The sequence below is a fragment of the Bufo bufo genome, chromosome 9, assembly GCF_905171765.1.
Source record: "Bufo bufo chromosome 9, aBufBuf1.1, whole genome shotgun sequence".
Lineage (NCBI taxonomy): Eukaryota > Metazoa > Chordata > Amphibia > Anura > Bufonidae > Bufo > Bufo bufo.
The window spans coordinates 70,175,745-70,191,624 of record NC_053397.1 but is presented as its reverse complement, the minus strand read 5'-3'; the positions used below and the strand labels follow the sequence as shown (position 1 = coordinate 70,191,624).

Here is a 15,880-nt window from a genome sequence, read left to right as displayed (position 1 = left end):
AGAAATTCAAGCAGTGTCCTTGAATCAAGGAATGTGCAGCAATGGAGAGGGTCACACCTTTCATACAGCCAGGGAGGCTTTAGAGGTTTGCTGGATTCAAGGTTCAAAAAGCACAGGCTGCACTGTATTGTGCATAAGTAAAATGAGAAGAATAGTAGTCGTAGAATAGATCTCTCTGAAATAAATCCTGTATTGTGTACTACATGAGGTATAAGGCAAAGTGCCTTCAATGTGACTTCTATGTCCAGACTGGTAGACCTCATCCATATTTGCCTTTTCAATGTGGAAAATTGTTTGATCGTTGCAGGTATCTTGCAATATTATGCCCCTTTAATTCATTCTCTGAATCTTAGTACTGTAAGGGTAGGTTCACACCTCCATTTATCAGACCCGTCAGGCTGTTCTCTACCAGAACAGCCTGCCGAATCCAATAAATAGAGGTGTGAACCTACCCTTACTGGATCCAGCCTAGCCGGATCCAGCTGTTCACCACCGCACCCCATTGACTATAATGGGATCTGGCTGGACAAAACCCGTTGCATGCAGATTGATATATGTATTTCCAGGAAAATATTCCGTACAGCTTGTATATTATTTATTGATATCTCTTCTTATTCTGGCCTTAGGGGTCCAGTGGGTAGTCCTAATCAGTGATTGACTGCTGTCTCTGCATGCATACTCATACAAGAAAGGTTGTCACCTACTGGCATGGTAATCACAGAATGCTCAGTGATTCAAATAAAATACAATTTATACTAAATCTCAGCTCCTCCTGCTCAAAATTTTCATGGTGATAGGTTCCCTTTAAAAGGCATTTAGTGTTATTTCATAAAACCTTTGACATGTCAAAATTTTTGGTCGGTGGGTGTCTGGGTGCTGAGATCCCCACTGATCATGAAAGCAAAGGGGGAGAAGGAATCATCCAAGCACTGTGCCCATTTGACTTTCAGAGGCTTTGCTCACAAGTTAGTACAAGACATAAAGCATTGCTTTTTTTGTTTTTGTTTCAGGCTAACGGAGGGTGGCAGGATGCGGCCACCCCTTCGTCTGTGACTTCCCCTACGGAAGGACCTGGCAGCGTCCATTCTGATACCTCCAACTGAGCAGCCGGCTCCTGAATTTCTACTCTTGAAAGCCAGAATCCATCCCTTCCCTCTCACTCCAGATGGCCACTGTGGGAATGCAGCGAACAAAGCAACCTCTTTTGGCATATCCATTAGAAACTCTCCAGTCCGTCATTAATACTTACATTGACTCCTTTATCCATGCCTACATTATTACTATTATGTAGGTTGTATTCTTTGCTTCTTCTTTTTATTTTATTTTTTACCCAGTTTTGTTTTTTTGTTTTTAATAGTTTGGGATGAACATCAACTAACTGCCAATGAAGCATTAATTAGATTGATTTAAATATGGCACCATCAAGCGACCACGTTTACTTGATCCCAAACAATGCTTAAACGATAATGGAAGTACAATATATTGCATTTGGCATCAAGCCCCCTCTGATCACAATTATAGCTGAGGTCCAAAAATCCTGATGGTTGTTACCTCATGCAGTAAAATCTCCTTTTGGAACATGGAACTAAACCATGGATGGTTACTGCCATACATGTGATCTTTAGTTTCGCCAGTATGCCCATACTTGACTAATGACATCTTCCCTTCAAACCTCTGGTTCATCTGTTCCTAGTTTGAGAAAAAAAAGACCATCTTCAAAAATGATTAGAGTTACAGAATCTTGAGGAAACCCATAATATATGTGGATTACGTATACTAACCAAAGGCTGTACATTTTAAAGGACAATAAACTGGAATACAGTTTCTATGATGTGTTGCTACCAGAAGTAGTTCCAGCTACATAGATTGTTAAAATGTTCTTCCACATTGACCTTAGTTCTTCTCTTCAGACAACAGTTCTTCAAGCAAAGAAGCAGATCTACTGCTAGTTCATTTGTGGGGGGGGAAAAGTATTCGGTACCAAAAATATAGATATATGAGCCTTGCTATCAATCCAGAGCTCCTTCCATTGCCTGTATTTTGGATTTGGACGTTATTCTCTTGAAGATGAAAGTGCTCCATTTGACCTTTACAAAATAATGAATATCACCCTCAATAGATGTGAAGGCCCCTTTTCTCCAACTGCATTGTCCTGTGATCATTTACTACCAATATCTCCACGTGGATATTATTTCTCTCCATTAATTGACTTCTTCCAAGATCAGTGCTCTAAAGAAATTTCTTTTTCAATCCAGACTGGGTCATTTCGCAAAAACGCCTATCCATCCCAATTAGTATGGCTGCTTCAAACCTTCCTTCATTTAAAATATTTGTCCCTAGGAATTGTTTTGCCTGGTATTGGTCACATTTCTGGACATCATTTCATTACTGATTACCGGTACTCTTCTCTGGCAGTTATCCACAAGCACCTGCACAGGGTGTCATCAATCCACGTTTGATACCAAAAATCCGCATGTACTCGCACAGAGGAAAGACGGACACAGAGGGAAGTGCTCAGCTTTATTAACATTCACTGCAGTTTCACATAACTTGTGTATCGTCGATTGTTATATTTGAGATAAACATTTGATGCTGGATGTTCTTGTATATTCTGAAGAAAACAAAAAAGACAAGATAAAAAGACAGAAGAAAAAAAAAAGACATCAAACAGCCAAAAAAAGTTGTCCTGGGTTTAATAATCTTTATTACTAAAAAAACAGATAAAAATCTTTTAAAAAAAAAAAAAAGTCCTGTTACAGAGATCACACCCGTTTAGCATGGAAATAGGTTGCTGATTTCTATTTTATGTCTTTCATATTTCTTGCTTAGTTTTAACACGAAAAAAAACAAAACTACCTACATGTGATTTTTTTTTTAATTTTTATTATTCTTTTTAACACCGCGCGTTTGTGAGTTATAACGCAATGCTAGATAAATGTAGTTGGGCACCTTTTTAGTTATTGTTTTAATTTTTTTTTTTCTAAGGGTAGGGGTGAGCGGGCGGGCACAGGGTTTGGGGCAAATTGGGGATTGTTTCAGGGGAAAGGGGAGGGACATTTTCCATATATGACCCCTTTTACGGCCAGAGTAGTCTGACATATATGCTGTTATTTGCCCCTCTGGCAGAAACGGGGTTGAAAATGCAGACTCAAAGATTCTGCTGGATAAAACCCATTTTGTAAACTAAAGTTAAAAAATAAAAAGCAAAAAAATATGAAAAAAAAAATGTTGGAAAAAAGTTGGAATAGTTAAACCTTAATAGGTACATCATAAAATGTACATTTAATAACTTTTCTGAGAACCAGAAATAAATTCTTTTTTCCTGTTTTCAGTTCTTATTTGTTTCAAAGCACATGTGATGGTTAAATGTGACAACCCGTGACAGAGTGGCTACGGAGGCCATCCACAGTCACAGGAAAATTAGGAGATGTATCTACATCCGGTTCAGTCTACAAATGGTATCCGTTTTCATACAGATTGACGGATGCGGCAGGCAGTTCCGGCGACGGAACTGCCTGCCGGAATTCAACAACGCAAGTGTGAAAGTACCCTAATTTAGGCTACTTTCACACTAGCGTTCGGGTGTCCGCTCGTGCGCTCCGTTTGAAGGGGCTCACGAGCGGCCCCGAACGCATCCGTCTGGCCCTAATGCATTCTCAGTGGAGGCGGATCCACTGAGAATGCATCCGCCTGCAAGGCGCTCAGCCTCCGCTCCGCTCAGTGAGCGGACACCTGAACGCTGCTTGCAGCGTTCGGGTGTCCGCCTGGCCGTGCGGAGGCGAGCGGATCCGTCCACACTTACAATGTAAGTCAATGGGGACGGATCCGCTTGAAGATGACACTATATGGCTCAATCTTCAAGCGGATCCGTTCCCCATTGACTTTCAATGTAAAGTCTGAACGGATCCGCTCAGGCTACTTTCAGACTTAGAAAATTTTCTAAGTAATAATGCAGACGGATCCGTTCTGAACGGATGCAAACGTCTGCATTATCGGAGCGGATCCGTCTGATGAAACATCAGACGGATCCGCTCCGAACGCTAGTGTGAAAGTAGCCTAATGTTACTCTAAGGCCTCATGCACACGACAGTTGTTGTGTTCCGTGTCCGTTGTTCCATTTTCCGTGATTTTCTGTGGACCCATTGACTTTCAATGGGTCCGTTGAAAACTCGGAAAATGCACCGTTTGTCATCCGCGTCCGTGATCCGGTGTTTCCAGTCCGTCAAAAAAATATGACCTGTCCTATTTTTTTCACGGACAACGGTTCGCAGACTTATTCAAGTCAATGGGTCCGTGAAAAAACACGGAGGCACACAAGATTGTCATCCGCGTCCGTGATCCGTGTCCGTTTTTTCCCTATCATTTGCAAGGCAAACTTGACTTAGATTTTCTTTTCACTTTTCATGTCTGGTGATCCTCCAAAAATCAAGGAAGACACACGGAAACAAAAACTGAAACGGATCACGGAACAACGGAACCCCGTTTTGTGGACTGTGAAAAAATACTGTCGTGTGCATGAGGCCTAAAGGTGGATTTAGATGGTCAGATAATAGGGCAGAGTGTTGGGAATCTGCCCGTCTAAATCAGTGGCTGATCACTCGATGAATGAGTGAAATGATGGTTAGTGCAGGCACATAAATTATAGTTTCTGGGCAGCAGATGGTGGTGTCCAGAAACCATGGAATACCGATCCCTCATCCTCATACTGTGGAGAGGATCACTGCATGTAAATGCAGCGCTTCACCTCCACTGAACAAGCAGCGGACTGTCAGGAAGGAACGCTTCCTTCCCAACAATGTGCTGCTCGTCTGCCCATGTAAGGCTACTTTCATATCTGCGTTGTGCTGTCCGGTTTTGAGATCCGGCACAGGGTCTCAAAACCGCATCACAACTGAACAAACCGGAACGGAGTGCACCAGAGCGCATTCCGTTCCGGCTTGTTGCATTCCCATGCCATTTTGTTTTTCTGTGTGGCATAGGAAACTGAAGAAGCCGGATCCGGCACCAAAAACCATGCAAGTCTATGGTGCTGGATCCTGTTTTTTCGGACATGAAAAAACTATCTGGCGCCCATTGACTTATGATGGTTTTAGTGCTGGATCCGTTTTTTTCATTTTCAATATAATACAACCGGATCCGTTCTGAACGGATGCAGCCAGTTGTATTATTCAGGGAATAAGAGCAAATAAAAAGAATACAAATTGTCCAACCTGCCTTTTAAATGATAAATTTGAAGACTATGGATATTAGCATTATTCTTATTGATTTATCCCAATAATCCATTTGTATTTTTTATTTTTCTGTGTCCATCCTATCAGCAATACTGCAGCTGAAAATTGCTCAATATAACAGTTCATTTTTGCTTAAACAGAACCTGTCGACATTGTCATGCAGTCTGAGCCATCGGTACCATCAAATGTAGGCAGGCTCCCTCATTACTAAGAACTGCATTTACACTGGAGATCTGCTGCCGTAGGCCTCATGCACACTACCATGTGTGTTATGTCGGCCGTATCAGATGTTCTAGTTTTTTGTTGGTTGACAGAAAGGACAAAGAGATGCGGACAACACAGTGTGGTGTTCGCATCTTTTCTGGCCTCATTCGATCCACAAAAAAATTTGGATCAGATACGGACCAAAAATACGGGTGTGTGTATGAGGCCATAAGAAGAGTTTTAAGAAGAACCAGGAACAGAAACAAAAATCTGCTGGATGGCCCCCTCTGGCTTCTATTGACAGGTCTCTCCCTGTTTGTGTATAAGGGGTGACCTGTCGATTAGGCAGGAAGGAGTGGAGCCACCCAGTGGACCCTCCTCTGTGGGCTCTACTTTGAAACGTGTAGGGTTTCAGAGTACAACATTGTTCTTATCAGTATTTCGCTAATTTGGCTAAAGTACACCATATATTTAATAAAAGTCCATTTAAAATTAACAGGATCCTTATGCAGAAGTATTCTAAACCCCTGTTGGATGGCGACTTGTCAACAAGCTTTGCTCAGTTGGGTGTGACGTCATCTTCCAACCACATGAAAGCCTTTTAAAGCCATACTGGACAGTTGATCAGAGGGAATGAGCAACTTACTCAGCCACTAAAGTCTCCAGGTGACCTGTATGGCTAGCTCCTGTATACAGAGAAGAAAATGCTACTTCTAGTTTTATGCTTTAGAACCGTTTGGTGGTGGTACTTGGCCATGACCTAAACAACACACAGATTTCTATGTCTTGACAACACACCTTCTGGACACAATTAAGACTAACCAACGCAAATGAGTTGTATAAATGCATGATGTTCCCTCTGTAGCCATCCAGCTTTTATACCAAATATTGCAACCTAGGTATATCCAAGATTGTATTATGTTTAATCTTACTGTATCAGTTACTTTCCTTCTCTAGCAAGATTCAGCTTATTACAAAAGATTTGGTAAAGGGGAAAAATAGATCTCATCTACCTTGGCTCCAAACACTGGTGTCCAAATGTTTTTAATTACTGCATTTAAAAAACACAATTTGCAGTTCTTTAGTTCTCAAAACCATTTATGTATATTTAGCCTGCAAAATATCAACCTGAAGTCTGCAATTGTTCCGTTAAATTTGCAGACTTGCCGCACAAAAATTTGAGAAGCAAATCTGCAGCATTTTAGTCTCGTGTGGACATAGCCTTAAAGGTTCACTACCTGTAGCAACTAAAAAACGTGATCCAGTAATCTGATTCTCGCACAACTAATGTATCTAAACCTTATTACGGAGTGAAGTGGTGATAACATACCACTATAAAAGAAAAAAAAAAGTTAAAATAGGTCTCTAAAAAGTTCTAGGACTTCATCAAATCACAGCCAAAGCCATAATCTGCTTAGATTAGTGGTTACACCTTCCAGGATTTTGGACCTTAAAGGGGTTTTCCAGTGTCTTGACACTGATGATCTTACCTCAGATGGTTCCAACCTACTAAGGGCTTGTTCACACGACCGTGTGCTGCCCGTGCTGTGGACCGCAAATTGCAGTCCGCAATGCACGGGCACCGACTGTGGGGCAGCCACATGCGCATCGCTACCCATTCATTTAAATGAGTCCGCGATCTGTCCGTCCTGCAAAAAGATAGAGCAAGTTCTATCTTTTTGTGGTGTACAGCCACGGAACGGAACCCACGAAAGCACACCTTAGTGCTTCCGTAGGGTTCCATTCCGCACCGCATCTCCGGACCCATTCAAGTGATGCGGAATGCACACGGCCGGTGCCCCGTGTATTGCGGACCTGCCGTATGCGGGCCGCAATACGGCAACGGCCGTGTGAACAAACCCTAACTGATCAACTGTGTATGGCAGCCACTAGTACCAGAAACTACACAGTGTACGAAACTGGAAGCAGTCCCCTGTTGGTCTCAGAAAGGTGTTGATTTGGATAAATTCTAGTTTGGGCTTCCATCAATGGGATGCAGATCTGTCTTTTGTATCTGTTTGTTGGTGAAACTAAAAGATGCTAGTGGTAGTAAATTGTATAAACTGGCTTTTCAGTTGTCCAAAATCTCTAATATATAGAAAGCTTTCAAACTAATGGCTAATTTGTAGCCAATGCTTGTGAGACGTAGAGAGGAAGGAAAGTCTAACTTGTTACACTAAATGGATAATGTACATACACCAAAACACAGGGCTGTATTTACAGCTCATGGTGCCCTAGGTACTTTAGTGCCGCCTCCTCCCACCCCATTTAGTAATTTTCACATCCTTACTTAACTCCCTTCCCTACTCCTAGGCCAGGAAAGATGAAAGGGGGGGGGGGGGGGGGTCCTCTCTGGTGCAGCCCCCTGGTGGGCAGTGCCCTATGCACATGCCCATGGGTGCCTAATTAGAAATATGGCCCTGCTGGAACAGTACATTCCACAGTCTCAATATTTTCAAATGAGCAAAGTTCAAACAAAATGGTCCCTAACTTCAGTTATACAGAATCGGATATACCTCAGTATTATCCATAATCTTTTCACCTTTAAAGGGGGTTATCCAATACCATAAACTGCCTCCCCATGGGCCATGCCCCTCACAGGGAATATACTAACCTTGCGCCGCTCCTGGTTCCCGTACTGCTGCTGCTTTTTCCCGTGCGCGAATGAAAACATCCGGGGGATGGGGAGCAGCCAATAGCAGGTGGGGACGAGCCTACCTAGTAGCATCGTGGGTGACACTAGGGAGGCTTGTCCCTGTCCTCGCCTGCCATTGGCTGCTTCCCCCTCGACACGGATGTTTTCATCTGCGCACGTGGAGAAGTGGCGGGGTAGGGACCAAGAGGGGAGTGGGGTAAGTATATTCCCTGTGAGGGGTCTGGCACATGGGCGGGCAGTTTATGGTATTGGGTAACCCCTTTAAGCCTGAACATTAATATCAAGGAGCCATAATTTATCATTGAGAAATATATCACAGCCTGGCTCTGGTGCCAGGTCCTCTTTATGAATGACTATTTCTTGCCACAGCTAGACATCCTGTTCAACTTATAAATTATTACAAACCCCTTAAGTGATCTAGTTACAATGGGTGTCATATTTAAAGAGGTTGTCTCATCATGGACAATGGGGGCATATTGCTAGGATATGCACTCATTGTCTTATAGGTGCGGGTCCCAGCGGTGGGACCCGCACCTATATCGAGAATGGAGCCTCGAAAGTGAAGGAGGGCGCACTGCACAGCCGCCCTCCATTCATTTTCTATGGGGCCGGCGAAAATAGCAGATCGCTGGCTCGGCTATTTCAGTCAGCCCTATAGAAATGAATGGGAGCGGCGGCCGCACATGCTCTGTACGCTTCCATTCACTTCTATGGGGAGCTGACTTGGTTGTGGCCGGACCAGAGTCCTCCAGCCATCACCTTGCGGAGCTCCGTTCTCAATATATGTACGGGACCCACACCTATAAGACAATGGGGGCATATCCTAGCAATATGCCCCCATTGTCCATGATGAGACAACCCCTTTAATTATGTTGTTAATAAGGGCCATGCTTTTCCAGATGGGGGAAAAAAAGATTCATAAAAAAGTTAGAAATGTAAAAAAAAAAACCACAGCATTTGTGTCCTTATTCAATACTCAATGGATAAAACTGAAGATGAATGCAATGCGTTACTGTTCTACTAACTAACAAAACTGTAGACCTCAATAGACATGATTATTCTAGTGCCTGAAGAAGATGCCAACATTTCTGCTAGACTCATTAGTAGAAATGTAATTTGTCCTGAGACCTGATACTTATGGCACTATGGCCAACTTTATAGAGAAACTAGCAGAAGGACCCGGCTTCACACGGGTATATTTCATCTATTTAATTTAATGTTTGTGTGTGTCGTTAAAAGATATTGACAGTATCCCCCATAACAGTGACCTCTACAGCACCCTGCCCCTTAACACTGACGCCCCCCCCCCCCCCACAGTGCCCCGCCACTTTAAAATGGCACCTCCACAGCAGCCCATCCCCTTAACTTTGACCTTCACACCAGCCTGCCCCTTTAACAGTGAGTTTCACAGCACCCCACTCCCTTGACAGTGACCTCCTCAGGGGCCCGCTGCCTTAACAGTGACCTCAGGGACATGCCCCCTTAACAGTGACCTCCACAGCAGTTGCCCCTTAAATAGTGGCCCCTGTTGCCTTAACAGTATGTTATATTGAAGCAAGTGGCTATGCAAAAACTTGTAATTACAAAAATATCCGGATCCAGGTGCTGGTTTGAAATATGTAAAATACATTTTTCTGGGACAACCCCCTTTCTTCTTAGCCAGCTGGCCTGTACTGATGAAGGGCAAGAACCCAGAAACAGGCGTCCACCAAAAGGTGTCTCTTCCTTGCGGAGGAGAGTCTGGCAAAGGCCTATTTCACACTAATGATATGGATAGTGTCAGGATCCGTTAAGGGAAAAACTGATGGTTTGGCAGGCAAGTTCAGTTATTATTATTATTTTTGCAATTGCGTTCAGGGTGTGTGTTTTTCACGTGTGTGAAGAATATTAATCTACATTACCCAGCAACCATCAGTGAAAAACACATTGTATCTGGATGCCTCCTGTTTTTTTACACAAGTCCTATTCACTTCTATGGAGCCAGAGCTGTGATTTTTTTTTAATATATATTTTTTCCCTGAATGCAGAGATGATGCATGAAAAACAGCGCTAATGTGCATAGACCCATTAAAATTGATGGGTCAGGATTCAGTTCATATGCTTTGCGTTCGCTACACGCATCGCATACGGATGGAAAATTCACTCGTAATTGCTACTGTCTGATCGGCGACCCCTTTCACACGGGCGAGAATTCCACACGGGTGCAATGCATGAGGTGAACGCATTGCACCCGCACTGAATCCGGACCCATTCACTTCAATGGGGCTGTGCAGATGAGCGGTGATTTTCGCGCATCACTTGTGCATTGCGTGAAAATCGCAGCATGCTCTATATTCAGCGTTTTTCACGTAACGCAGGCCCCATAGAAATGAATGGGGCTGCGTGAAAATCGCAAGCATCCGCAAACCAGTGCGGATGTGGTGCAATTTTCATGCATGGTTGCTAGGAGATGATACACGATAAAAGCACACAGAGCTATGGGGACTGGGTATTGCGGATGTGCTAGTGGCCATCTAGCAACCCATGTCCTCAGCTCTATACCCAAAATCCCGGTGACAGGTTCCCTTTAAATTGAGGGAGCACTGTGCAGTAGCTTAGTAGGTCCAAAAACAAATCTAGAAAATTCCATCTATTCAACCTGGTCTCTTGCAATGTTGATCCAGGAGAAGGAAAAACTCCCATGAGACATAAATCTATTTTTCCTCCTCCTAGGACATCAGAATAACTGAATAACAACCCATCTCCCGAAGTCTAGTGAATAGAACTGGTCATAGTATTCATTTCTAGTGTCCAGGTCATTTTAATTTCAACATATTGTGGTAAAGAGGTCCATAGTCTCACTTCTCTTCGAGTAAAAAAATTGCTCTAGATGTAGTGGACATCCCATTGTCATAGCTAAAGCCCTGGCTGTATATAAAATCATTAGACTGATCTCTGTATTGCCCTTTGATATAGTTATCCATAATTAGTAGGTTATACCTCAACCTTTAAAAAAAAAAAAAAAAAAAAAGACTGAAGGTGGAAGAACTACATTCTCGCCATTTTGCATCTAAGGCTCTTTAATGCATCCAAAGATCTTATTTGCCTTCGCAGCATCTGCCTGACACTAGCTGCTAACGCCGTGAATGGTCAGATATTTTAATCGGCATACGTCGAAACATAAAGGTAAGCCAAAGTGTTTTTTGATGGACTGCTGCTGATTACTCATGTATACCCTGTTTATGTCTAGTTCTACATTTTTCCCTTTCTAGCCTTTGCAATCCAAATAATTATACATGTTTAGGGCCTAATTAGTTTGGATATGGCTGTGAACGCACCTGGATGACAAATACAATGGAACAATATGGAAATGACTCGCTGGGTATTAGGGTATCTCACAGTAATCTTTATCACTTCCTTGGATCAGTGCCGCAGTAACCAGCTCTGTCCACTCCACAGTGAGTGGCGCTGTATATTTCTAGTGCCAGAGATACTTTGGAACAGCTGATGTGCGAAGCGTTGGCCCCCTGCCATACAGATATCGTTGGCCCATCCTGAGGTGACCAAGCAATGCTTAAATAGAGAGGAATTAGGAAAACTTTAGAACACAGCTCAGCAGCCCCTACACGGTTATAGATATGTGTCAAGGAGACGGGTGAGACTTAAAGGGATTATTCAGGTTTAAATGTTTCCCTTTGCTTGCCGTGCCAGGCCCTGCAACTTGAATGGGGCTGAGCTGCAATACCAAGTACAGCCACTATATAACGTACGGCGCGGTGGAGCTCACCGTTGCCTCCTCAAACAGCTGATCGGCCAGGGTACCTGGAATCAGCCCACCGCCGATCTCATATTGATGACCTATGATCAGTATATAAATCCCAGAGAACCCCTTTAATCATTACATGAGTTTCTAAAATTGCACAACCCATTAAAAAACTGATGCTTTCTAAATTTTTACTAAACATTTTGTGCTGTATTAATTACAGGTATAAAAGATGGTGCTTACCCCGACATAACACCCTTATGTCAAATAAACTACTGCCCTGTATTGCTGTGTTTTAGAGAGTCACTATGTGTACTTCTGTATCCATGGAACCTGGTGAAGCATACGAGGAATAAGCAAAAAAAATGTAAAAACAATAAAGTGACTGTGGATAAAAGTCATAAGGAAGAGAGGCGCTTGGGCTGTAACTGAATGACAGGCGTCAGCCAAGTTTATGTCCATGTGTGTACAAAAATACCTGCTGTGGATCTGCTGAAAGGTGATGGAAGCCAGACATTGAACTTCACTGAACCCAATTTTCCAGGCTTTCTTTTTAAGACACTCAAATTTATAGCAGAAGAAGCTTCTTTCTGGAAGAGGGACTTGAAAGGGGTGTTTAAAGCACAATATACAGGGGCAATGGCTTCTAAAACAGGATAGTAGGCAGCATAGAAACATAGAAGAATGACGGCAGGAAAAAAGACCACATGGACCCACATGGGACAAGGTCCACCACCAACAAAGGCTGAGCTGCCCAAGTGCGCCCCCCTTCCCCCCCCCCCGCCATTTAGATATGTATGTTTGTTAATAATCAGACATCCACCCCAAGCCCCCCCCAAACCCCATCAGACCTCAGATCAGACGGAAAAGAATATTATCTTACTTCACTTCAGGGCAGACTCTCACGCTCTATCCCTGCTGGGGCCTGGGCTGGGTCGTGACACAGTGCTGTGCTGCTCCTGGTCTCCAGAGGGCGCACATGTGACCTGACTGCGTACAGCGCGTCAGGTCAAAGTGCACGCTGTACGCAGCCAGTCAGGCAAGCGACTGAGCAGAGACCGGAGCGGCCGAACCAGGAGGCGGAGCGGGGAGGGAGCACGTAAGTCAGTGCCAAGTGCTCACTATTCCCTCCGTCCTCCAGCGCGGCCGGCAGGCGCAGCAGCAGCAGCGACGCGGTCAGTGGCCTGCCTGCCGCCCAGAGGCTGGGGAGCTGGCCTGCGCCCTGAGGCTGGAGCCTCCCCAGCCTCTGTGTCGGCCCGGCCCTGCATGGACCATAGAGTCTGCCTTCATATTATTTCCTTTTTATTTGTATATTAGGATAGATATATATGCCTGTCTTGTGAAAACGTTGCAGTGTTTCCAAGAAGAAGAAAAAAGACATTCTTTATGCACTTGAGTGCACCTACGGTTCAGGCCTAGCCACTCAGTGCACCTCAGCTTTCCAGTGCTGGCCATGCCCCTAGGGCAGGGTTTCTCAACTCCAGTCCTCAGGTCCCACCTACCGGTCAGGATTTCAGAATATCCCACAGAATGAATACCTGTGGTAAGTCCTGATGGATGGACACTAATTATATCACCTGCTCAATACTAAGGAAATCCTGAAAACATGACCGGTAGGTGGGTCTCGAGGACTGGAGTTGAGAAACTCTGCCCTAGGGGAAGCTATTCTTTGCATAAAGAAGTCTTTTTTTTTTTCTTAGGAATGAGAAAAACAATTTTTACAAGGCATGTATCATTTATATCAGCAGGATCAACCTCATCAGGCATTATGCCTGGTTTAATAGTTTTCATCCTGCCGATTAATGCTTTAAAGGTGTTGTCTCATCTGAGACAATGGGGGCATATCTTTAGGATATGCCCCAATTGTCTGATAGTTGTGGGTCCCACCACTTAAACGGAGCCCCAAAAGTGGTTGAGGGCACACTGCGCATGCGCAGCCTCCCTCCATTAATTTCTATGGGGCTGATGAAAATAGCCAAGCACTGGCTCGGCTATTTCCGTCGGGCCCATAGAAGTGAATGGGAGCGGTGTCCGGTCATGTGGTGCGCTCCAATTTATTTCTATGGGGTGGTGGCTGGACAGAAATACGAGTGCTGCCTTCTCGTCTCTGTTTACCTGCTTGCTGTCGCAACTGCAGCGGCAGGCAGTGAAATTACAACTATGGCGTCCCCATTCACTTTAATGGGACAGCTCCCGTCTGTTCAAGTGAATAGGATAGAGCTGTCTTATTGAAGTGGATGGGGACGGAGCAATTGTAATTACACCTGCTCACCGAGCAGGTAAACAATGAAGAGAAGGCAGCGATCCCGACAATCTGATATTGATAACCTATCCTGAGGATAGGTCATCAATATAAAAAAAAAAAGAGGGACAGCCATACTGGACTTGAAACTAACCAATAGATCTGGCCATAAAGCAGATGCCCAGGTTGGGGGACTCTGGGAAATTGTGACCATAAAATAATATCCTTCCAAATGTCATTCAAAAGAGTGTTTCTTCAGGGAGACACAAAAATACCAAACTGCAAAAAAGCAATCTTGGAGAAGAAGAAAAAAGGACCTGGAATAAAGAATTGTTTTTCCTTTTACCGATACCAATCTGGTCCCACGTCTTCTGCATGAGCGCTGGCAAAAAGGTCCTTTTTATCTTCTTCTCTCCAATTGTTCTCATCCCAAAAACCGCTTCTGCGGTAAGGGCAAAGACCTTGGCAGCAGTGCAGATACGCTGCACGGAAAAATACCAGCAAGGCGAGACAAAGGTGTTGTGACTCATCACAACATCAAGTAGTAAGCGCAACTTATTATCTATTGTGATTTTGTGGTAAACGGCAACACACGAGGCGCTGCCTCCTGTCTTTTTTTCTTCTTTTACAAACTGCAAAAATGCTAAATTTGACCAGTTAAGAGAGGCAATTGGCCTCAATAACTGGAAACAAATGTCCTCGAAAATAGAAATGCAGCCACAAAATGGGATATCCTAAACTCTTATTGTGAGAGGTACAGAAGGGTAAGGAACAAGGAGAAAAAAAACATGTGGATAAATAGAAATGTAAAGGAAGCAATAAATGACAAAAATAAAGCATTTAAATCACTAAAACAGGAGGGTAGAGAGGAAGCATTGAAATCTGGAGACAGAGAAATTTATTGTCAAAGAGAGTAACCCTAAAAGGTTCTCAATTATATAAATGGTAAAAAAGGATTGGCGCTTAGCAAATGTGGTGTCAATATTCAAAAAGGGATAAACTGAAGGTTTTCTAAGAGATGCTATCTTGGAGTACCTCAATGAAAATAAGCAAATAACGCCATATCAGCATGGTTTCATGAGGGATCCGTCATGTCAAACTAAGGCTACTTTCACACTCGCGTTTGTGAGATCCGTTCAGGGGTCACGGATCAGTTTTGCCCTAATGTATTCTGAATGGAAAAGGATCCGCTCAGAATGCATCAGTTTGCCTCCAATCAGTCACCATTCTGCTCTGGAGGCGGACACCAAAACGCTGCCTGTAGCGTTTTGCTGTCCACTTGACAAAACGGAGCCAAACAGATCCGTCCTGGCACACAATGTAAGTTAATGGTGCCGGATCTGTTTTCTCTGACACAATCTGATACAGTAGAAATCAGATCTGTCTCCTATTGAATTTCAATGGAGTTCATGACGGACCTGTATTGGCTATGTTACAGATAATACAAACGGATCAGTTCATGACGGATGCAGACGGTTGTCTTATTGTAACGGATCCGTTTTTGCAGATCCATGACGGATCCGCCCAAAACGCAAGTGTGAAAGTAGCCTAATTTAATCAGTTTCTATGAGGAGGTAAGTTTTAGACTTGACAGCCGCAAATCAATGGATGTCGTATATCTGGACTTCTCCAAAGCATTTGACACTGTACTGCATAAAAGGTTAGTATATAAAATGAGAATGCTCGGACTGGGAGAAAACGTCTGTATGTGGGTAAGTAACTGGCTCAGTAAGGCCTCTTTCACACGGGTGTCATGTTTTTGTCCCGGATAAGATGCGGATGCGTCGCGGGAAAATGGGCGATTT

The 15,880-nt window shown here is 43.7% G+C and overlaps 1 protein-coding gene across 7 annotated transcripts in view; it reads left to right on the top strand.

The window, feature by feature from the left end:
• The window catches only part of PBX1 (PBX homeobox 1), a 132,977-nt gene extending 129,650 nt beyond the window's left edge, over positions 1-3,327 (top strand). For all 7 annotated transcript variants that reach the window (XM_040406934.1, XM_040406931.1, XM_040406935.1 and 4 more), the window contains one exon: positions 1,011-3,327. In XM_040406934.1, the coding sequence (XP_040262868.1) occupies positions 1,011-1,103 (93 nt within the window). In that variant the 3' untranslated portion in view covers positions 1,104-3,327. The remainder of the gene's footprint in view (positions 1-1,010) is intronic.
• Positions 3,328-15,880: the final 12,553 nt, after the last annotated feature.